Consider the following 24,515-nt stretch of genomic DNA (forward strand, 5'->3'; position numbering starts at 1 on the left):
GGCAAATTCTGCTTTAATGCTGCTCCAAGTTTTTATTACAGACAAGCATATGATAGAAACAGGATTTAAGTGTTACATCAATATATGATATCAAGTCACAAACTTCTTGGGAACAGAATTTAAATTCAGAGAGCCATCTTTGCCCTTGTCCTTATCAAACATCAGGCAAATTTTAACTTGCTCACCCTTGCGTGTACTTCCCTGAATGAAACACAAACTAACAAATGACACTTGAGGTAGCAGCTAGATTATACTGGGTCCCAAACAAGCTGTGCTGTGGAAATAAAATTTCATCTTTTCTCTGAACAGAATTGATGTGATGAGTTTTGTGATTCATTCCAGGTCTACAATTCTTTAAATTTCTGAATTACGTTAGAATTATTTTCTGTCTTCATAAAACACTCTTCATTAACCAGCACAGCACTTTCCATTAATCAGTATATAAAGGATAAATTCAATTTTCCTCATTATTTAATTAGAACATGATGAAACATACATGCTATTTATTTGTCATTTCTTTTTAAAATTCAGTATGTTCTTAAAGTGCCTGATGATAAGGAAGCTTAGAAACATAATGCATGAAAACCAGGTGATGAAATGCAATACTTTAATTTTATTGTTCTTGATAAGTCTATTATTTATATTTTTATGGTGATCACTTCTCTCTCGGGTATTTGTTGAATGTGCCTATTTAGCCTGCTATAATATTCGTGAAATTCAGTTTAATCAAGTAACTGTTCTGTTATCAGTGTCACAGATTTTGATCTTTGGATCACCTTGGCACTGTAAATCATACTAGCCATCAGCTGCAAACTGGATACCAGTTAGACATCAGACACCCTACGGACTTTATCATGGCTGAAAGCACCAATGTGACTTCAGCTCTGTGGTGCACTGTCGGTAACAAGGCAGGAGACAAAACTGCAACTTCATCAATTCAGTTTGTTTGTGCAGCAATATTTACAATTCAACTCATCTTTTTTTTGTTTTTATTTCTCCTCTTGTTTGTTTCTGCTTATTCAAGAAAACTGCAACCAACCCCCATACAGGCAGGCTCTCTCCCACGCAGCTGTTTGAGCTCTGACCCTCTGTCTGTTGGGCAGTGTTATGGGGTTGCAGATACATGGGGTTGAAGGTTGTTTTCCTACATAAAATCATAGGACAGTAACATCTGTTAGAGAAAAACCGCATAGACTGGCTGAGAAATAAGTTTCAGTTAGGAAGCCATTTCTGAACACATATAAAATAATGATGCACCTGTACTAATTGCTTGCTGCTATAATTATGTCACATCAGTATCTGTCCCGACCTCTGCCTTAAAATTTCTACTGCAATTGTCTCCTTTATATTATTTATATTTTGTAAATATAATGGCTAAAGCTTGTGTTGAAGTTTTTTAGGGTATGGGTAAAACACTGATCCAAAAGAGTAAGGGAAATTGTACTATATGCTGATGACTGCTGAGGTAGCAATATTAACATGAGGTAGCAACAATGACAGAAAATGATGTAGTAAACAAAGAAATAAACACTACAAGTGTATGATTATTTAAATTAATGGAGGGACTGCTGACTTCTATCTAAATTGAAAGTTCATACTGACAATTACTTTAGAACTTGGAGCTCTTGAAACTGCCTGGTTTTAATTTTTTTTTTATTGCTAGTATTAACATAAACCTGCCACTTTTCTCAGTTGGCATTAGTTAAAATAACTTTTCCTATATGAGATTACAAGTGTAAGTGTGCATGTCATTAAACTCAGGAGCTTCAGCTTACTACTGAAAGTACTGTAGCTGGTTTGAGTTTTGTTCTTCCCCCCAGACATAATAATATACAGATGAATTGCCAGTATGATTCATATCAGGATGAATTTGGGTTATATTTTGAATTCTCCTGTGAATAGAAAGCACGTATTTGGTGGGGTAATGCTACTGGAAAGCAGAGGCTGCAACTTAACTGCAGAGCCCCTGAGCAGTGTACAGCCCTTTATGCTTGATGTTAGCTGTGGCCATATCATGATTTCATGTTACAAAGAGGGGTAGATCCAAACACTCTCCCCAGTAAGTTGTTTTCCTTTGGAAATCATGTATTTATTTTTTAACATAGGAGGTTAACTATAAAATTATTTTTTAACATAGGAGGTTAATTATAAAATTATTTTCCAGGCTCACTGCGGTGTAGGTGGTTCTTATTAGCATGTATACTCCCTCAGTTGTTTATCTTTTGCTACTAGGAAGGAAGTTTGTTGAAAGCTTCATGCATTTCTTTATCGGCATCTTTTATCTACAGAAGAGTTTTATGCTTGCAAATTTTTTTATACAGATAATTAAGAAATGGGATATTCCTATGCACATATAAGATAGTTTCTGTAATATATTACTCTATAAAAGCACAGTAAGATCTGGTCCAGATCTTTGCTTGTCCTATAGTACTATGTGAACAGTTCTTGTTTAACTGCTGAAGAAAAACCTTTAACAGTTTCACTGTTATGTAAATGCCTATTCAAGAGTCACTGTCTACGGGATTTTGTTCCTGAATTTTGGGCCACAGTTTTGAAACTGCAAACCCATTCACAAATTTAAGACCTGTTACCATTTGGAGTCAACTGGCCTCCACTTCTCTTAAGTCAGAATGACAGGTTGGGAAAGGCCATGGAGCAAGTCCTATTGGCCTCTGTGGCTTTGAATGCAGTGCCCCACACTGCCTTCCCAAAGGGACTCAGTGTGGTAGTACTAGGAGTAAAATCCACAGCTCTGAGTTGCCTGAAATGCAACACTCACAGGCTGAACAAAGGGGTTTCTAGTGAGCTGGTTTAAACTGCTGAATTCACTAAAAGGACTGTAGGAGCAACAGTCAGCAAATCTTTCTTCTAGTATTTGATGGCCATTGGATTACATAGTGTAAGTAGGGACTTCATCACAGTGACCTGTCAGTGTTAAAATGTGTAATATAGTAAGAGTTTTCAATTTAAATAATGATTCTCTTCCAGATTCAGACTAATCTGAATATGAAAATTTACCATAAACATTATAATGACATGATTTAAGAACACTTATTTCTATAGCATGAGATACTTTCTTAAAAATTGGAGCTCTAGCAATATCTAATCAGTCTGGAATGCACACTGCCTGTACATCCATAAGTGTTTTATAAGAGATATATGTCTATATTCAATGATGAAGTGAGTGTCTCAGACAAATGACTTAAATTAATGTCATCTTAAATCGCCATTTGAGAACATTATCCTCCAGGACAATTAACACTGTATTCATTTACATTCTGTAACAGAGAATAATAACTAAGTGAAACGTTTCAGGTAAAAAGGTAAGAGCATGTATATTACCATCTTAAAATTAACCTTTGTTCTGATAATGCCAAATGTAGAGGGGGCTACTTATCTCAAATACTTATGTGTCTTTTTTCTCACATAATAAATAATGCTTGAGCTCACTTTTTACTCTTTGCTTGCATGTATATAAAAGCTATCATCTTACTATTCACAGACAAAGTTTTAAAGTCAACATTTTGAGGTTACAAGTAACCGCTGAACATTAGTTTAGAATTAATCGGATGTGAAGTCTGCATGCCATTCCCTTTTAACTACCTTGATAACAAGGTAGACCTTGCACAAGGTCAAGCAGATGCCATATAAGGATAAGGAAATTACAAAAATTGAGTTTTGCTCTGTAACTAAGGTTCATCCGTAATAAAATCAATTTCCATACTCTGATATTAATAGATGTTTTTGAACTAACTGAAAAGTTTGAATAGAAAACCCTAGTTTAAATGCTGACGCAGGAAGCAGCAACTTCATAGAAACTGAAGACATTAGCCATGATGTTGTTTATACCAGTGATTAGGACCTGTAGTTTTTACTTATCATAGCAACCAAAAGCCTATCCTTTTCTCTGAACCAGCACACTTAACCATTAATCTGCCTATTCAGTCATTTGCTGCAGAAGAAGGAAGTATTTCCCTGCATTGTAATATTGTACGTCTGGTGAATATTGTAATATAACGTATTTTTAAACAAAATTATATTTTAATTAACATTCATTTCTCCTAAACAAACAAGAAAATCAGTACTAAGTCATTGTGCATTGAAATTTACCACGCAAGACATGATACAGTGTAAACTATGAGGAATACTTCATTGTCTTGATTAACAGACTCCAACAGTAGAAGCAGCATTCTACAGCTGTCACTGCAATGCATGATTTCTAATCTAACATTTATATTGCATGATTATGTTGGAGGGAAATTAAACTCTTGAAGGAGGAATTCAGTCAGGCTGACGACTTCTTGCTCAACTTTCTTGCAGCTAGTGATAATATTGTTAGATAATTTAATGGCTTCTTTCTAAAGAACAAAAAATTATGTGACCAGAAGGCATGATATAGCACTATCTCAAGCTGTCAAAACGTACAAAATGAAAAATGACTGAACACTGGACATGAGCTTGTGGCATTTTTATTTAGAGGACATACAAAATATAATACAAGCCAATGGCAAAAATATTTGTTTTAAATCCAAATGTGACTATTGCTAGATGAAACTAATTAAGTCCATGTTTCTTCATTAAGCACCTTTCAGAAGGACTCCTCATGGGAGAGATTGTGGGGAAGACCTAGTTTACGCTATCCCCTTTCATTGTTGTTGGCAAAAGTGGAACAAAAGGGAGAGACAAGAAAAAAATTATATTAAGTGGTTCCATCTCCAACAAACAAATGTGTGACTTTTAACCTATTCAGCCAGTGTGCCCAACTACGATTACAGATTTATTAGAAAAGAGTGAGAGGGAATGTGTATAAATGTGTGGTCAGCCTCACAGACAGAAAACACACTTGAGAAATAGACTGAAGTTTTTTACTCTGTACGGTTTTGATAGCTACATGATTTTATTTGTGGTCCATTCGTCCCTTTTCTTGACTGTGTAATTAAACCCTGAGAGTGTTTCCCTCTGTTATAGCTAGCTATTTCTATGTGTTCATAGGCACAGATATACTGATACCAAAGTATTCTCCAGCTAGTTATTATCTTCTGGTTTTCTGTGTCAGAAAACATAGCACAAACTTAGGTCTAGAAAGGTATTACAATATCTTAACCTGTTGTATTCATATCTGGCTCAACTGAGTGGATTTTCTTTCGAATTAGTACAGTAAAACCAGCATACACTGAATACCCTCCCATATACTGGAAGTAACTGTTAATGTTATAAATTATGTAGACTACTGGTTTTTATCTCCTGCTCTTATTTTTGGTCACTGACTTTCACTTTTTTGATATCTAAGAAATATCTTGATATTCAATATTTATGCATTTTTGCTAATGTCAGAAGCTAATGTCCACTGAACATCTAGTATGCTTGCTCAGAAAAGTAGGTTTTTGAGACAGCAACTTACAATAATTTCTTATCGAGGAAATTTCTGTTCATGAGTTCATAGCATCTTTGTGAGATAAAAAGAGAGTTGCCTTTACAACCTTTACAGATAGGGTATCAGGTCTACTTTCATTTGGCAGTATCAAGTGTACTTAACACTATTTCTGACAACATGTTTTAAGAAAAACTGTACTCTTGATGTTGTTGGTGACTTGGCATTTATCCTGGCAGATAATAGCGATAACTGCTCCGACAAGCCAGGGTGTGTGTCAATGTCAGCTCCCTGTAATTTAATTGGAATGAAAAAATGAGATCCAAGTAATGTAGAATATGAAATCAAAAGGAAAAAAAAAAAAACGTTGAAAAGTACAAGCAGAACCAATACGAACTGCAGAAAATATTGCTTATAGTATTATTATGACAGATTTTTTCCTGGAGTGCCTGTACTATTCACTATTCTAGACTGGAGGGACAAAAAATTACATTATAATTTGATCTTACAAAAAAAAAATAACAGAGCAATTTAATCATGTTTATTCAAGAAAATATGTATTACAACTTTTGCTGTGGTTATAACAATAACTAAACGAAGCATGTGATAATATGCTATCATATCTAATCTTGATACAAAACCCAAATCTTTCCTTAGATTTGTTTTTTGCCTCCTGAAGAAGGAATTGATTATTTAAGTTGCTTGTGATCTGTATTGTTTCAGTGAAAATATGCTACAAGATATGCCCTAAAACTATCCACCAGGTCATGTAGCCTCTGTCCTCAGAGGTTTTCAAGACCCAGCTGGATAAAGCCCAGAGTAACTTGAGCTGATCTTACAGCTGACCCTGCTTTGAGCAGGGATCGGGCTAGAGACCTCCTGAGATCCCTTCCAGCCCAAATTATCCTGTGAGCTTATGATCCTATGACTCCTGGGAATTCAAAAAACTGGAAAGAGGTAATCAAATACTTAATGAGGATTTCAATTGGAGAGTAAAAAAGTTTTAAGTAGATGAATGCAATTTATCTGTTAGCATCCAAAAGTTTTAAGGTGGTCCTGAAAGCATTGATGCTCCCTCTCTCTGGAAATTATTATGATCTAGCTTCTCTTTCAGGAAGTTGCTCGATTTCTCAGTTTTCTCTTATGACTGTAGAAAACTTCCATTAGTTGTTTCAACTTTGTGCAACATCACAGCATATATTCTACTATGTCCCTACTGACTGTGTTTCCACCAGTGAGAAGATCAAACAAGAGCTGATCAAATGTTTTAAGGGTAGGTCAGCCTTTCCTGCTCAGTATCTGCTAAAGACCTCTTTATTGAATAAAATTGATGTTCCTTCCAAATTCAATGTGAAATTTGATGTATTAAATTGAACAGGCAAAGCTGAAATTATATTTATGTTGCTTCTAGGTCGGGACCCCTTTTTGCATAGAAGGTCTTACCCTTCTATCTTGCCATGAGTGTACAGATCACTTTAACATATTGCAAGTCTTTCCTCCAAACAATCTACATTAGAAATTTGTCTTACAGTTGTGAGAGAGTATTTGGGGTACAGGAAAACCAAAAAGACCTCAGCAAGAGTTTATAGAATAAAAAAGTAACAGCTGAGGAAATTTGGAGTCTAGAGACTAGAAATTTTACATTTCAGCTTTGTTATTATTCAAAATTATTTTAAAATATGGTTATGATTAAAAGCTTCTTATTAGAAAAGGTAAAAATTTGTGGGTTTTGACATCAATTGATTTACAAAAATGTCACAGCAGTAGCCAGTAAAAGTGAAATAACGGCGTTTTCACTTAATGGCTTGACACATGGGGAACCACAAAGAATGTTTTAGGTGCTGTAGAGGCTTAAAAGAAAATTAATTGCAAAATTTACTTGTGAAAATTCAAAGATGGAGCATTAACCTGATGTATTGTTTAATATATATAAGGAAATATTTCTAGATAAAAAATAAAAGCTTGGTAGCTTGCTAGTGAACATATCAGAACTGTATTGCTCTACTGAACAGGCCAAACTCTCCTTCCAGTCCTGACTTGGTTCTTTTACCAATTGTGTTAAGTTCAGATCTGAATTCACTGTAACACTAAGTGAAAAAGTATAAGGAAACTTGAAACAGCTAACTAGTAATTGCACTACCTATTCAATGAGGAAGCAAGAGGCACATATGAGCTCTGCTGCTTTGTGACAGCCCATGGGAGTTCCATGCTGAGCAACTTTGCTGGCATATTGTAACACCAAGCCACTCTAAATTTAATCTTATAGATTCATTTGGGATCCTTTATGTGAAATTTTTTTTTTAAGATAAAAAATTAGTCCTGACTTACAACCTTGTTCCTTTCTGTGCCTTTCTCACTGCTTCGTTGTGTTCTGGTTTAACAGTCTGGCTCCTGCATGACCACAAGGCTGTAACTTCCCAGGAACCTGTCTTATGCTGCTTCTAAATCCACTCTGACAGGATGTATCAAGAGACTGAGTTGGCTGTACTACTGGATGATTTTACTAGGTCAAGTACCTCAGACAGAAAGATCAAAAGTCTATCCTAAGCCAGTGTGCTAGCACATAGAAGGCGGGGATTGGGGGGTGTGAGGAGGGAATTTCTGGCTTTACGTGTAGTTTTCTGTAAACTGAATGACAGGAAAGCTGGGGAGGGACTCTTTACAAGGGCACGTAGCAATAGAATGAGGGACAATGGTTTTAAACTAGAAACAGGTAGATTTAGACTGGATATTGGGCAGAAGTTCTTTACCATAAGGGTGATAAAGCACTGGAACAGTTTACCCAGAGAGGTGGCGGAGGCTCCATCCCTGGAGACATCCAAGATCAGGCTTGATGGGCCTCTGGGCAACCTGATCTAGCTGAAGATGTCCCTGCTCACTGCAGGGGGGTTGGACTAGATGACCTTTGGTGGTCCCTTCCAGCCCAATGCATTCTATGATTCTATGACTGGAGGCAATCTTATGTGAATGTCCTCCTTTTTCTATTTTGTTGAGGAGAGTTCAAACTACAAATCATTGTAAAATTGTAAGTAAAACGTCAAGCACTTAGAAGTTTAGAAGGCATCCAATAATAAAACTCTCAAAAGCTGCTTCCTGAGCTTGCAGCATACAGGTAAGACTAGTTGCATACCTATTATGTGACTGCATGTACATGACCCCCAAATGTGATTCTGCATGTATTTGCAGGTCCAACCTGCACAGGGGTTACAGTTCATGTAGCTGAATTCAGGAATTGTTTCAATTAAATTTTGAAGTACCTTGCTTGGATAGACAGGGAGAATGGGCTCTCTTTGTACTGGGATCCAAGAGTGCACCAAGAGTGGATAATGGTATACGGTAAAAGCATGCCACTCCCCGACTTATAAACAAGGTCTTTTAAAACTGAGAGACTGAAATATTGCAAAAGTTGAAAAGGTAATTATTTTTCAATAATACCAATGCTATGTTTTCTAAACTTATGAAGCTCTTGCTCTCTGAAAAAGAAAAGGCAGTACACATTTTCATGCTTGGTGGCCCTCCTGCCTGCTCATCAGAGGCAGGTGTGTCCCTGATCATGGCAGACTGCAACTGCTTTCCAGGCTGTCACTCACCTGGGCACTAAAGAGGTAAAGGGAGAAAGCAGAACACTGTTGCAGTAAAGCCTGCATGGAGCAGATTATACAATGTGTTTTGTGTCACATCTGCCCTAGAGTCAAAAGGGTGGACTAGAAATGGTGTCACCAGAGATGGTCTTTTTGCTTGTATTTTCACTACGGATATGGCCAAGGTGAATCTCATGCTCTAAATAGATGACTATCTAAAACAGCAACCCAAATGGATCAAAACTGAAGGTAACATTTGAACAAATATCCTCAGTCTGGAAACACAGGTGTTTCATTACAAAGCTTTTGATTTATCACTGTGGTAATGGCAGAAATGGAAAGAACTCACTTCCACCAAAGCCACAGAACATGACTAAGATAAAATCACAGATATATTTTTGTCTGCATGTGTGTATGTGCATCTTTATTTCTTCTCATTCTGAAGCATTCTGAAATGGCATGACACGGACACACAGAGAATTCCTGGGCATCTGTGCTAAATGAACACTGTAAAAGAGGTTTCCCTAGCAACGCAAGCCATATGTAATAGCTTAAAATAGCTTTTCTCCAACTCCTAGGATTTCTTGGTGGTTTGCTCACAATTTCCATTTAAATCAAGGTGTATTTGCCCAGTTCAAAAAGGTTCTTCGTGTTCTCAACTTCTATTAAAATGAACAGGCTTTGAAAATGCTCATTTCTTGCAAGAATGCTTCCCTTCCTCTTGACTTCTAATTTATCTGGGAAACAGAAGCATAGCAAATGGTGATAGTGGCTGTCCACTTTATCAAATGTATTCCTTTTGCTTGCTGTTCAAAACATTTTATTATAGGTATATGGATGGTCTCTGCTGCTTATTGTAACAGGAAACTTCTAGTTGAAGTAGTAGTCTTTGATTTTTGTGATACTATGAGAAGATAAACTGTGCAAATATATAGTATAATCCGTCAATCACAATGTACACGCATTCCACTTTGCCTTTTAGTAGCAGTTTTCAGGTAAATTCCAGTATTTGAAAACACTGATTGGTTGTTTTGTCCCTAGGAAAAGAGGTATCAAATGCCATCTTTAACATGAGTAAACTATGATACCAAGAGGCTAAGTGATTTCCCTGAGCTTCTATAAGAAGCAAGCAACAAATCTGAGACATACCTCATGGATATTGATTTTCAGATCCTAATGCAACTAGTCAGTCATACATTTAAAAAGTTAGAAGCTGGCCAAGAAAGCTTGAATTTGATTAAATCAAAAGTTAATATACAGGTAAGATATCTACATTCTTGTTGAAAGATTTTTCAAAATATATATAGCAAAACTGAAGAAGGAACCTGGTATCAGACATTTTTTTTTCTTCCAATAAGTGTTTGTTTAGTCTAAACAGGTTTTAGTTGAGAACACAATGAAGCAAACTTCTAATCGTGTATGCTTCACACGTTGTTTCATTCCTAAATAAGGCAGCCTCATGCAACTGTAAAACACAGCATGAGAATACAGTGTCTATTTCCTGACAAAACATCTTTAAACTGTAGTCATTTAGATGCCATATCATATATTTCAAACTCAAAGTAATGGCTACAAGGTAGGGTGTTCCTTTAGATACTCTTAGTTATCCTTCTTGTTACCTGTGAGCAGCAGGCAGACTTACTGAAATATCCTGACTTATTGTATAGAATGGAAACAGTTACTAGAATGAAGTGAAAGTTGTTTTATGTTACTGATTATTGGATGGGCAGAATCATTGGAAAGAGCCAGGCTCTAAGGTCTTGTTCTATCTATTTTAATTAGCTTTGAATTGAGCTTTGACTATTAAGCATTTGCTTGGAAAAGGAGGGAAGGGGGTGGACTGGGAGAAGATTTGTTGTCAGAGCTGCGTGGGAAGTTCTCGTGCCAGCGTATCTGACAATACAGTTGCTGAGGTGGAGTCTGATTTCAAAGAGGAGGAAATTTTGTTATAGCTTTGGTTTAGAGATGATTTTTTAAGTTTATTTCCAATACCTACCTTAAGCTTTTTCAGTGAATCATGACAGCACTTCGGCTTCATTTTTGTATTCATTTAGCCTGCACACCTCCAGGTACATAATACACAAGCCATATTCTTTATCTTATCTCATACAGTAATTCTCTAAATATAGTATCATTATTTTATTCTAGCAGAATGAAAAGAGCTAAACTAAATTGGTATATATTGGGCTAACTTAGCTGTTTGACTATAACAAACAAATCCCTCTATTTCTTTAAATGTGAAAGACTTTAGTAATGTTCCTCACTACAGTATTTCAAATAATTCAAAGTAAACACTTCAGCCACAAAACAGCAGCGAAAATAAATTGTTAATTTCTTTCAGAATGCTGTCTGCCTGTAACTTTCAAATCAAGCAAACTATCTCCCCCTTTTCCAAGAATCCTTCAACAACCATTCGAATTCCTGTTGATCTTACAATTGCATATGCTCAGTACGTCCATAGAAACCGCTCTGCATTGGTCGCATGTGTCTAATCATCTCCTTAACTTTTTCTGGAGACATTAAGAAGTGATTTTAAGAACAGTAATAACTCTTTAAAAAGTAATTTAACAGCTGTCTTTGCTGAGAGCAAGCTGTATGGAGTGGAAATGAGAAGATAATTGAATCATAAAGAAATTGTTTTGAAATGAATGGAATTGTCCTAGTTTCTTAAATTACTGTTAAACGGTATTTTTTTTATTCCCCTGCCTGTAATAATTCTTCTTTGAAAGCTATGCATGTTAAATGTAAGACTGTCAAATATTGTGTGTTTTTAGTAAGTCATATTATTTCTTGTTATAGCCTTCTTGTTTGGGGGACAGGGTTAGACTTGATGACATCCAGAGGTCCTTTTCAGCTTAAATTATTCTAGGATGCCATTTATGTAGCTATGAAAAATAAGTATTTTTAATAAATAGCCACTTCTTCCACAGGCTAAATATAAAATTAATTTCAAAATACAATCTTCTTCTATTATTTTCTAATATCTATTTCAACCCACTTCAGTTTCACATACCTTTTGCTTTTTCAAGTAGGAGTAAAATCTGCTGAGACATTGATTCTAATTTCTGTATCAAGAGCTCTTGGATGAGGCAACAGCATTTGTTTAGTCAGAATGGCTTCATTGGTCACCGTTCATTACATTTGCATGTTGCCTAGAGAGTCCTATCCCTCCTCGTGAATGATTGACTTCTGGGAAAAAGGTAATTCTCCTCTTTAGATTTTAATCCTGCATCAGATGCCACTTACTATAACTTCACAAATTTTCTACACTTAGTTTTCCTTTGATAGCTAATGTTTGCTTTCTTGGTTACTCACCTATCATTTTTCAACCAGTTGTGAGTGAATTTCTGTAAAATGCTATTAAAATTCAACTTCATGTCAGTAATTATCTCACGTGTTACATGTGCTTTTGTGCAGTTCATAAATAAAACTAATCTCTGGCACTAGCAGATGCAGCATCTCAATGATGCCAACAGGGTGTTCATCAGCCATTGTTGCCTAGAATGTCACTCTTGCTGCCCTGCTACATTGAAAGCCCACATGAGCTGTTCAAGCGTCACTTCTGAGGGAAGATCAGCTACAATATCTTAATCCATTTCAAATGTCTCCAGTTTCAAATTTATATTATGACCTTTAGTTAAAGGTCATCTTGAGAAGGCAATTAGTTTTTGCTTGTCCCTGAGGTAGCAAGCATTTTGGTTATCCATAGCAGACTGGCATAAAACCATCTTTTTAAAATATGCTGCTGAAGTGTATATTAAATGGTTATAAGTATTAAAGAAACTGTGAAATTCTCCACAAGACAGAAACATAATTTCTTTTCCTAGCTCTTACTTCTTGCCAAATTCTGCAGTGTAAAAGTAATATTATTTCTAAGCCCTTAAGAATAAAAGAGAAGACAAACAGTGAGCAAGAATTTGTCAAGAATAATGTGCCAAAATAAACTGAAGTCCTTCGTTAATAGGTTGTAGTAGGCATTATGGAGAACAGAAATAAGTAATTGTCGTTTATATCTTGGACATGAGAATATTATTTGACACTGTCTAGTATCACATAGTACGAATGTCAACTTGAAGTACTCTTTGGAGTAAGTCATTATGGAACAGGTGTGAAACCGGTTTGAAATCATCCTTTTAAAGTAATTATCAAAGGTTCACTGATAAATAGGAAGCTAAATCAAACTGGGTTCCTAAGGAACTTTCCCCTGAAGTTCCACTATGACTTTTCATAAATTTTCCAAGTTGCTTGGAGAGAGGAGGAAATAGAGAAATCTTTGATAGGAACTTTATTACCATTCAGGATAATGTCAAGATGAGAACAGCTGCAAGTATATTGGAGCATAGGATCAGAATTGAATATTAAATCACAGACATTAAATAGGATCAGAACTGAATATTAACTTAGCACATTGGTGACATTATCTGATAAACATAAGATGGAATTTATTTGTGCAAACTACTATATTTAAGAACAAATAACTACAAAAACGTACAGACAGTTAGAGAACAGGTCTCTGGTACAGGGTCAGGAGTTTCATATGAATCACAAACAGGCATGAGCAATAGCACCATGCTGTTGACAAAAAAAACACTGAGCAGAATATTCAAACATATGTTTAGTCAGAATGACATGTAAGTAATCCTGCCCTCAACACTAGAATTGTCAGGCTTTAGCCAGAACATATCCAGATCTGACCACAGTACTGTAAATACAGACATGCTAGAGAAACTCAGAAGACCAATGAAACTTATCATAGCTGTCTAGCACAGGACTTCTGAAAAAAGATTACAAGAATTGCAGCTCTTTAGACTTTGCAATTTTCAAACACATAAATAAATGATGTAATGAAGAATAGTGTGGGAATAAGTATAAGGGGAACAAATATGCTGACTATATCCATGGGGGAAATAACCAGGAAATAATGAGCTTAAATTATAATACAGATGACCAAGGAAGCACCTAAATATAGTTCATCCAGCTTTGTCAAAGATCGATTGACGTACCATCTGACTAGATGTCCAGTATTCTTTATTATGTTTGCAAACCTTTTGTTTGTTAAAGTTAAGATTTTTGAAAGCTTTTTTCCAAAATGTTGGAAGTTCAGTGAAAAATTAATTGGTTCAGTTATGTTTTCATTTAAAAATAAAGGCTGCTGCTATGTGAGATTAGAAATAATAATTTCTAAGCTCTTACTTTAGGCATCAGAGACTGTTCACAAAACTGAATGCTTACTCATGAGGGGAAAATAGTGTCATGATGTCCAACGAATGTTGCACTTTATCACTTTCTCTGCAAAGGATACATGGTAGTGCTTCCATTTACTAGATGCATTTTCATTCACTATCAGCCATTCTTGTGAATCAGTGGTAGGACTGTGCTTATTTGGATACCCAGAACTGTTCTCTTAATGCAAAAAACACTCTCAGTCAGAATAATTCATGTGTTCCATTTTCACCAGAAAAATTGTCATCTATTTTCTTTTCTAAAAAATGATCTTTTGTGTTGAAAAATTAAGCGGACATCGTTTCAGTGAGTATGTGTTACAAACTTTAGAGGACATGATAAATGTGTAGTGTAACTGCTCTCCCCAAAAAAGTGCTCAGCAGAAGGCTACATGACAACATCTATCCTTGATCTGTGCCACATTAACTAATCAAAAAAAAAAAAAGGCGTTGTATGTGCAAGAAATTGGGGTCAGGCACTGCACACTGATTTATTAATTTCCAATTGCTCAATATCTTCTGCGATACTGGAATAATTAAAGGGGTATTTTTTTCCTGGTGATACCTTTATTTCACACTGCAATGTGAGCCAGGCTGTTACCTGCTACTGGAAAAAGAAATAGAACTCCAGGGAAAACCATCGTTTAGGGAATAATATCCAAAATAGTCATACATATGTTTGTGTGTACATATATACGTGTATGTCAGAGACAGTAAGAAAAATGGTCTGTTAATTATTTCTATATGGCTGATAAAAAAAAAAAAATAGGTGAGTTTTCATGCCTTAAGATGAACTATCAAAGTAACTGAACATCATAAATAGTCACTACAGAAAATGCATTGCCTGAATTAAGAAGATACTCCTCCAAAATATCTGTTTCCATATACATCAGTACTGCCTTCTTGGATTATGGCATCAAAAATTCTATAGAAATTAACTAGAAGTATATTTTGTCTCATACAGGAAATTAGAAAGTATGTATCTAACAAAACTAGGGTTTGTCAATCAAACTAGAGTTTGTCAGCAATTTTTCAGCCATATAATTAGAAAAAACACATGAGAGAAAAATGATGAATGGATGCTACATCCATTATTGAAATCTAATGGCCTTTGGGCAGCTAGGAAAGAGGTACACGTGTACTTTACCAGCACACGTGGTCTTCAATAGTGTACTTAAGGAATCATAATATATCTCCTAGCAAGTATGCAGAAATTGATGTGGTGATGAAGCATAATATTAATAAATACTAGGCATAGTGCTCATATTGAAAGGTCAATTCAGTCATGCTTGTGAGTCTGAACTTTATCAAGGGAAGTAACAAAGGTAATTCAATATCACACATTGTTTGTATCTGGAGGTATCAGTGCTTTTTTGGTTTGTCTGTGTTCATGTGTTGCACAAAAGAGCAACGTTTTTGATGACTGTCAAACAAAATCTAGCAATCAAATCCTTGGAGTTTTTGCTGATGTCCCTGGGCCACTGCCAGATCATTTTCTTTGAAAGAAATGGAACTGCTTCAAGGTCTCCCTGACAGTGGAGCCTGAACATCAAAAGATTCCAGACAAAGGTCAGAGATGGCCATCAACTAGCTGAAGTACACAAAAATCCCCTACCATGCCTTCTGAACAAGAAGCAATTCACAATTTACCATGTATTATTTCAGAGCTCACTTTAGCTCCTACTTTCTTTAAGCCAAACCTAAAATCTTTGAAGGTTTTTGCTTTTCACTTGCGTGGACATACGCTGCACGTTTAGCTTTCTGACAATCCCAGTAATGCCATAATATTTTATAGTGGGAAATACAGTGTACAAATAAACAAAATAACTTGGTATCTATTCAGGTTTAAGCTAGTGTCTCTGTTTTTCACCTATGAAAACATTGTGGTCCTCATTTAAGGAGTAGATGGGTGAGAATCAGACTAGATCAATGAAACGTTTGTTGTCCACTCTTCAGCTTTTTTCAAAACTTTAGATAAGGACTTTTTTCCCATAAGGATGTTTTATGATAGGTCAATGCCTGTCATTTTGGATGCTTCTAGAAGACTGACTGATACCGTTTGTGTATGTTCCCTTAGCAACACCGGACAAGACAGTCCCCAGACATGCTGGGAGGCTTTACTTAGCCTTGTCACAATATGCAATTTATTTATCTGTTATGCCTCTAAGCTTTTATTGGCTGGTCACACCTTAACTGGTTACTGCTACTACAAAACTAATGGATTTTGGTCACCTAAGCTCTCATTTATTTTGTCATTTGTTATGGGATATCATTCAGGAACAAGCCTGTAGGACAGAAGGGTTTCTTTTGGTCCTGTGCTATTTGAGTACAGGAATACTAAAAAAGAACCAAGTGTATTGATGATAGTATATTCAAAATGGAACTGCTATTTGGAACTTTTTTATTTACCTTTCCTCTTCAATAAACAAGCCTTATTTCATCAAACTCCAGGGTGCTATATCTGTATCACCGAAAGCATTAAGCCCTGGAGAAAGACACCTCACATTTTTCTGTAGAAATTGAGAATATTATTTTCTATTTCCAAAGCTTTTTCATAGGAAGCATTAAGCTGCTAGTAGAAATTGCTTTTGCAGTCTGCTCAAGATTGAGGTATTTGCCTCGTTTTCTATCCTTTTCTTCAATTTTCAATGTCTAAGTGACTTGTAGCATGTCCTGTTTTAGAATCCAGCTAAAAATGGGTCTTCTACAGGCAGAGGTAAACTCGCTGGATTAGAGACAAGCAATTAGATTCCTTCTATGGAATAAAAGGCAAATTTGTCTCAGATTGGTGTCCTCATGTAAGCGTGTGAAAGAGCATATGGCTGCAATAGTTGTGTAGTTGGTTATGCAGTGGCTTTCATAGTGTAAGAAGATGTACTCAAGGGGTCCTGCAAATGCCTGATTTTTCAGACGTGTTAATTAAAGCAGATCCCATTGATTACAATTGATTGTGACTGTTTGGAACTTCTAAGGAAAAAGGAGGCCTAGAATGATTTAAAAGGATGATTTCAAAGGTATAAGATGAGGCATTGTTCTGAGGAGATGAAAATACGTCCAGCAACTAGATATAGATATAAGGCTGTTTCTCTTATTTCTTCTGCTCAGTATTTCATTTCTACCCAATCAATTAGCATATTAATTCAAGTGTGGCCTGTGCCTGAAGCTATAAGGAAAGAGAACAGTGATTTACTTAATGATTTCTGTTGGTACATATTTACGAAATTGAAGATAAGTTAAGGTGTCTTTAATGATCTATTTTATTTTCTTGAAATAAAATTGTAATTATAGAGAAACTCATAGTCATGAGTCACTTTCTAAACAATTTCTTACAAATTCAGCCTTTTAAGGTGTATGTTATGATAGGCTTTAACCTGCAACATGCATAAGAAGCTTTTACTGATAATTTTACAGAAAACACACTTATTTGAATATAACAATACCTTATAAGACATATACATTCACAAAACTTTTCTAAAAGCTGCAAACTTAAACAGCTCAAGAGAAGAGCTTAAATTTGAACGCATATGAAGACACAAAACTTCATGAAGTCTTAGCAGAAAGTTTATGTATAACTGGAGAAAATATCATGTCTTCTTTTAGAAGACAGTGGCCTATTGCCTTCCAAATTGAATTGTTTATGCTTTTTTTACCTTTTTATTCACCCAATACAGAATTTTATTTTGATTACTCAGCAGTCCTTATTTTTCTTCAAATTAAATAGATTTTCTTTCTAAGATGGCCTAAAATTACTTTTTATTTTTCCCAAGGAATTTGTACTGTCACTCCGAACGTTATACTAAGAGTATGCTTCTTGCCCATTACAAACTAGTACACTAGAAATGTACAAAACTACCACATTCCTACCTCACTGATTTTATTCTGTAAGGATTTTATGTAGTACATATTGACTACTAGTAGTGTGTTCAAAATGACATTTTGGAATGCTTTTTTTTCTGTTCAGTCTGCAGATGTTCTCTACACCAGATGTACAACTTGAAAAATAATAACTGCTAAAAATACACCAACTGTCAGCTTTGTTTTTAATGAAAGAATCTATAACTTCAAGTAAGATTGATTTGTATTTAATACAATGTAAGAAACCTAGATTATTCCCAAAGACTGATGGCAATCTTGTCAAATGGTGCAAATAACCACTTTATAAATGCATAATTCAAGTCCAAGGTGGTGTTAAATTGTTGCTGTGTAAGCTAATAATACTGACAGCAATTTAAAAAAAAAAAAATCTTAAAAAATTTAAAGGCATGTTTAATCGAATAACTGGTATGAATATTTTTCTTGTCTGTATTAACATCTTAGAAACAGCTCTCCCTTTTTGCTTACACCTTTAAGGTCTCATAGCTGTAATGTTTTTTCACCTGACCTTGCAGAAAGTATTTGTCTTAATACACTAAACAAGCTGTGAAAGTAACGTGATTTCGAATAAACCTTTAAGAAAAGCAAGTAATGATGCTTCCTTTCCACTTAGTTCAAGGTTAATTATGCTTGTCAAGAAGGCAGTAAAAAAAATGCAGTAAGGAATTTGACAGGTCGATGGCAACCACACAGACTGTGCACCTCCAGCAGTTCCCATTTGTCAAAGTTGCACCCATTGATAAAGTCAGAATGAGGACAATATTTCAGAAGGCTCATTTTTTCGTTGGATTTAAACACAGTAAATCAAGACCAAAAAACTGAATGTGCTGTAAATTGTAATAGAGAAAATCTGACAAGCTGGCAGATTTTATTTTTATGGAACAGTTATGAAATGACATATCTCAAGCAAAGATGAAAATTTCCTTACAATGTTTCTGTTCATTTTTTTTTTTTAATGTGAATATGTTCCTATTCATTTCAGTGTGAGTGTGCACATACATAAAGTGAGACTAATGCATCTGATTAAAAACAAAGACAGGTTTAGGGAATAACTTCAATAGAAGTATGGCTTTCTAAGTGCAGACTTTAAAACTCCTACCTCTCTGCAGATTCATCTGAATTTTCTTCTGTGACCATCTGCAACTCCTGCGTGGTTTTACTTGAATCTTCTTTGACACAGTTTTCCTCTGTGCTTGTTTTGGGAATATCCTCATTTGATCGAAGCTGTTCTATGAGATTTTGTTGATGCCAGGTTTGAATTGATCGGTGGTGCACAGGGGTTGGACCTGGCACGGGTGCCAGTATATTGTGGTGGACAGGACTGCTGTTTTTCTTCAGCCCATTTCTGTCCCGAGAGTGGTTCTTCAACCTGTTCTGAACCGGTGTCCCTCTGTGCTCATATCCTTCCTGCTGATGGCAGCCCCCCGTGCCTGTGGAGCCTTGCGAGGGGTGACTGAACCACCTCCAGCGGAGCCTCAGGATCTGCTTCACATCAAACTCTTTCTTCCCAGATACTGACATTTTTTTTAAGGAAAAAAAAAAAAAAAAAGACAAAAGCCTATTCTTTTAGAAAGGAAATGGATTCTTTGTTATCTCTTGTGTTTCAACTCCTCTTCTTAAGAAAAGACAACAAAAGAACAAATACCGGTAGCTCCCTCCCTTTCTTCTGATTAATATACTGCAAGCTCTTCAAGCCGATGCTAAGCTGCTGCTAACTGTATAGGTGGGAATCCATACTGACAGGATGATGAGGTCAGACCTTAAACAAGTAAATCAGCTTAGCACAGGAAAGCAGCAACCATAACACTACCCAGCTGCTAGGCTTACACACTCACAGCACTGTAGCACAGCTCTCTAATATATAACCTAGCCTCACATGATCCTAAGGGATCCTAAGCTGCAACTTAAGATGCAGGAAAGCATATACAAATAAAGTGACAAGACTTCCTATCTCACAAGGTTTTTTATCAAGCCTGGTAATAAGCAATGCTGCATTGCACAGAAGATTCATAGAGAATTCTTTTATAGTCATCTTACACAGATTTTTGCTTGTGATTCACTGTGAAACTATCCTGCAGTTCATGTGTTTCCTTAAGGGGTTTGCATTTGTTTATCTTGCTGTGTAAAATTCCTACAAATGGCCTCAGTGTGGTAGCACTTACCTAAAGGAAAGAGGCAGCATTTGAATACATTGTGCAGAACTGTATGTATTTTCAAGATAAATTTTTCGATATAATTACAGGGGTATGAGAACAGAGGGAGGGAGCTCATGAAAAATCAGAGATGTGCTCCCTGAATGACTATATCTGTGGAAAACACAGTTTCCTGGCTAAGTGCCTGTGTAAACACCCTTTGCCATCCTGCTCTAAATTTCTCACGGACACTGAAATGAGCGTGATTTTAAAAAAAAAAAAAAAAATCTTTCTTTTGGTAGTGTACACTGTAACATGTTTTCAGCAAATTTAATAGATTACTGTATATACATTCCCATCCATTCATTAATAGGTAGGTCTGTAAGAACTGTTCCCTGTGTATTTGGAAATAATGTACATAAAATGTTTTCTCATGCAAATTGAAAATAATTAAATGGACTGGAATTTTTATATTCTTTACAGTTTTCTACTGACAATCTACACAACTGTAAGCAGTGTGCAGAAATAAAAAAAGCTGTAACAGTCACTAAAACAGGACTCAGAACTAAAGGAAGGTACCCCATCTTTCTTACATCTCCTCCTCAGACCTTTCGTGTTAACTTCCTTTTTCTCTGTGTTGTGATTTTTTTCTTCCCTTTTTTTCTGAACTCTTTGGTGTTATGTTGAACCTCCAAACACTAAAATCTGCTTCCTTTTCTTTTTTAACTGCAAAGAATGGAAACAGAGAAATGTGCAGTATAGTTTTGAAAAGAAAAAGCAAAATGAGAGGATAAGACCAAGGAATCATCAGCCTTTATGCTGGGCCACCAAGGTCCTATCCTGTTCATGGTATCCAAGCGAATGACATGCAGTATCGTGAACTGGATGCATGTGAGCCAATTTACAGAACAAATGAGGAACAGTAAAATGGTTGAAAGATATCATACTCTTTAGATACATAGAGGGAAAGAAATGAGTTTGTACAGAAGAAAACCTATGAGAAAGAGTTGGCCATAAAAGGCAGAAAGGAAAAATTGAGGAAAGATGTGTATTTGTTGTTATGTAGAACATTGAGGCTGAGCTATCGCAGCATATCACAGTATCTTTATGTACATAAAGAGTTGATTTTGATAGTAGGGTAAATGTCTATGATAGAAAGAACAAGAAAAACTTGGTTGAAGATAAGACTCCTTTCTTATATGGAAAAATATACTATTTGTGGGAGCTAAAACATAAGCCCCAGCAAGCCTTACTGCAGTGCCTTGGCATAACTGCTCCCATTGCTGACCCCGTCCTCTGCTAGGGGTTACCGTTCTTGCAGCAGTGGTCAGAGCTCATGTGTGCCTTGGCAGCTTCAGCTAAAAGTCATGACCGAACATCCAGCAAAGGCTGGCTCACACTCAGCCACCAGGCCCTGGGTCTCGGCAGCTCTGATGTAAGAACCGTTCTGCTCTGCTGCTGTTCTTCCCAGCGCTGTGACTTACGCAGCACCAAAGACTGCCACATTGTCATGTATGGGCATCCCAAACCTGCACAGCTCCCCTATAAAAATAATACTCTATTTAACAATACTTCATTAAGACAAACTGTTTTCCGTAATATTTACTTGAGAATGAAATGAAAGAAGGATCTCTGCGTTAGAATATCAGGCTTATGTAAGTGTCCTTAAAGGAATATATTTTTTAAATAATTCATTTTACATGTTATACAACTGGATAGAAACTAGAAAATTTGTTCAACTTCTTAGAAGTTATGTGGAGAAGAAGGTATATAAAGGCCTGTTCGTGAGTTTAATAGGGGGTATCAATTTAAGTTTATTGAGAACATAAGCTAACACAGAAGCTGCTCCCAAACTTCATGGATTTTAAAGAATTCACAGAGAGTGCATGGATAAATGAAAATGCTGGCCATTGAGTAAGAGAGATTATTATATGCCCAGAAGTCAGTGTAAGATGTTTTCACATTTTAATGATGAACTTTAATAATAAACTGAAATCTTCTGGAGACACAAATGTTTCAGGTATTTTTTCTTGCATTACAACTACATAACATTTAATTTGTTGTTTCTTAACTTTTCAATTCAATTTCAGCCTACACATCTGTGGTTGTTATTCTTTTCAATTCCATAAAAGTAATGAGATATAATAATATCTATGTATATTCCTCAGGATTGCCTACATGGCAATCTAAGATCTATTTTAGGGAGGGAGTCTCCATATACCAAGCTAATAAAATAATTTATGATAAAATCTCGTAGAGGTGGACAGAGAATATGGTTTCTCGCCGCTATCTTAATCAGGTCACTGAGCTATCTCAGCAGCTCTGTCAGTTCCTCTTAGCAACAGCTCTGATACATTTAATCTGTATTTTTTTCACCATGTCACAAAGCTTCTGTTGGTTTCCTTTCCTTAAATCCCCTTTGCAGAAGTCATCCTTTACTCCAAGCTATCATCAAAAGCATATTCCTTGAATTTTACTTGAGAAAGTACAAATACTACTTCTGTTCGTGAATTACTTTGTTTCCTACTAACTCAGTACATGTTTTGGCAGATATAAAGCGTATCCAGCTAAAATTAAAATAGTAAAATGGGATATTTGCTGAAGAGACTATCTTGCTCAAAAAGTCAGCTTGAGTCAGCACAGGGTACGTCTCAGGTAGGGCATAAGTACATTATTTTTCACACAGCTTGTTACCATTCTGGCTAAAATTTCAATGTGCTGTGCTAGGACAGTGTAAGTGATTTGATAATCCAAAACTTCAGGTCTGAAATGATTAGAAGCAGGTATGTGGCCTAAAGGTGCACCATGTTCATACATATGCCACATACCTGCTCTTAATCATTTAGGTCTACAAAGTGAGTGTTTACTTCTTGATGACTTCTTTATAAATCTCTAAAGTATTTTTAAGTATATCTCTGACTGAGTCCAAATTTCTAAATGTGAAAAGATATAAGATTTTTCTGTTACTACTATTCCTAATTTAATAGGTTTGGTGTCATTTAGATAAATATCCACCATAACAGCATTACTTTTTTTCCCTTCACACTTGGAAATCTCCAAAAAGGAGGATTTTCTAGGGCTACAGGAAGTCTAGACAGGGCCACCAAGAGGTCAGGCAGCTGGAGCATATGAGGGATGAGGGGAGGCTGCTAGAATATGATTTGTTCAACATTATGAAGCAAAGGCTCAGAAGCATCTTACTCCTGTCTTCAGGTACCTAGTGGGAGAGTACAGAGAAGACAGTCAGACTATTTTAGAGGTGCCCAGTGACAGGACTGGAGGCAACAGGCACATATTGGTACATGGGAAAATCTGAGTAGATATAAGAAAAACTTTCTACCCATGAGGGTGATCAAACGGGTGAGAAGAGGTTGCCAAGAGAGGCTTTGGCCTCTCCTTACTCAGAGAAAGTGAGATCCCAAAGAGACTTGGTCCTGTGTAACTGTGCCGACCGGACTTGCTTTGAGCATGTGGTAGACTCCAGAGGTCCCTTCCAAGCTGTTATTCCATGACTGTGTGACATGCCAGGGAGTGTTTGGGATGTTTATCTAATGGCCACAGTAGAGCCAAGTAAAACTAACATGCTTGTCAGTTATGAGACTCATTTACAGAATTCTCAACTCCAGTTTAGTAGCAAAACATCTAAGTATCACTGCCTACAATTATTAGTTTTGGAGGATTTCTAATTGTTCATCCCATAGGAGGCTTGCCAGTAGTTTGAGGAAAAAGTTGTCTTTGTCCTCTGGAAAACCTCCATTCAATTCAATGGGTATGAGTTTTTGAGAAAGATCTTCGATCACATTAAGAAATGACACCAAATATTATGGTAGATGCATTTAACAAGAAATTTGGGATAATTTTAAAAGGTTTGTATAAAATGTTGAACTTCCTGATAATTTGAAAGATATGTATTTATAGTAAAAGTCTAAATAGGTTTTTAAAATCATTTTAAGATAACAAGTGTAAATATCTAATACAACATTTGAATTAGCAAATTATAAAATTACTTTTGGCATAAACTACCTATAAGAAGAAATTGAAATTTTCTTTTAGTCACGAATCATATTTTAAAAATTGAGCTTCAGACTTAAAATTTACGCCTCAAAAATTACTTTTAGCTACAGCCGTGTCCCACGTTCACCTGCCACCAAAACACCTTACAGAAAGGAGTTTTCTAATGCATTTCAAAATGTCTGGATTTTCTAGTTAATAACTTCGTACGATTTTTAAATTTTTTTGAGAGTTTAAGCAAGTGGGATGTATTTGTGTGGTTATTTAATATTTAGTCTCCTCTCAAAAGAGACACAGCAAATGATTTCTTATTCTTTCTGTTTGC

The 24,515-nt window shown here is 35.9% G+C and overlaps 1 protein-coding gene across 1 annotated transcript in view; it reads right to left on the bottom strand.

Annotated features, from left to right (window-relative positions):
* Positions 1–19,568, bottom strand: part of KLHL4 (kelch like family member 4) — a 42,476-nt gene extending 22,908 nt beyond the window's left edge. The window contains exon 1 of the mRNA XM_009960433.2: positions 19,147–19,568. Coding sequence (XP_009958735.2) covers positions 19,147–19,568 — 422 coding nt within the window. The remainder of the gene's footprint in view (positions 1–19,146) is intronic.
* Between the last annotated feature and the right edge of the window lie 4,947 nt (positions 19,569–24,515).

The sequence above is a fragment of the Leptosomus discolor genome, chromosome 9 (genome assembly GCF_034619465.1).
Source record: "Leptosomus discolor isolate bLepDis1 chromosome 9, bLepDis1.hap2, whole genome shotgun sequence".
Taxonomy (NCBI): Eukaryota; Metazoa; Chordata; class Aves; order Leptosomiformes; family Leptosomidae; genus Leptosomus; species Leptosomus discolor.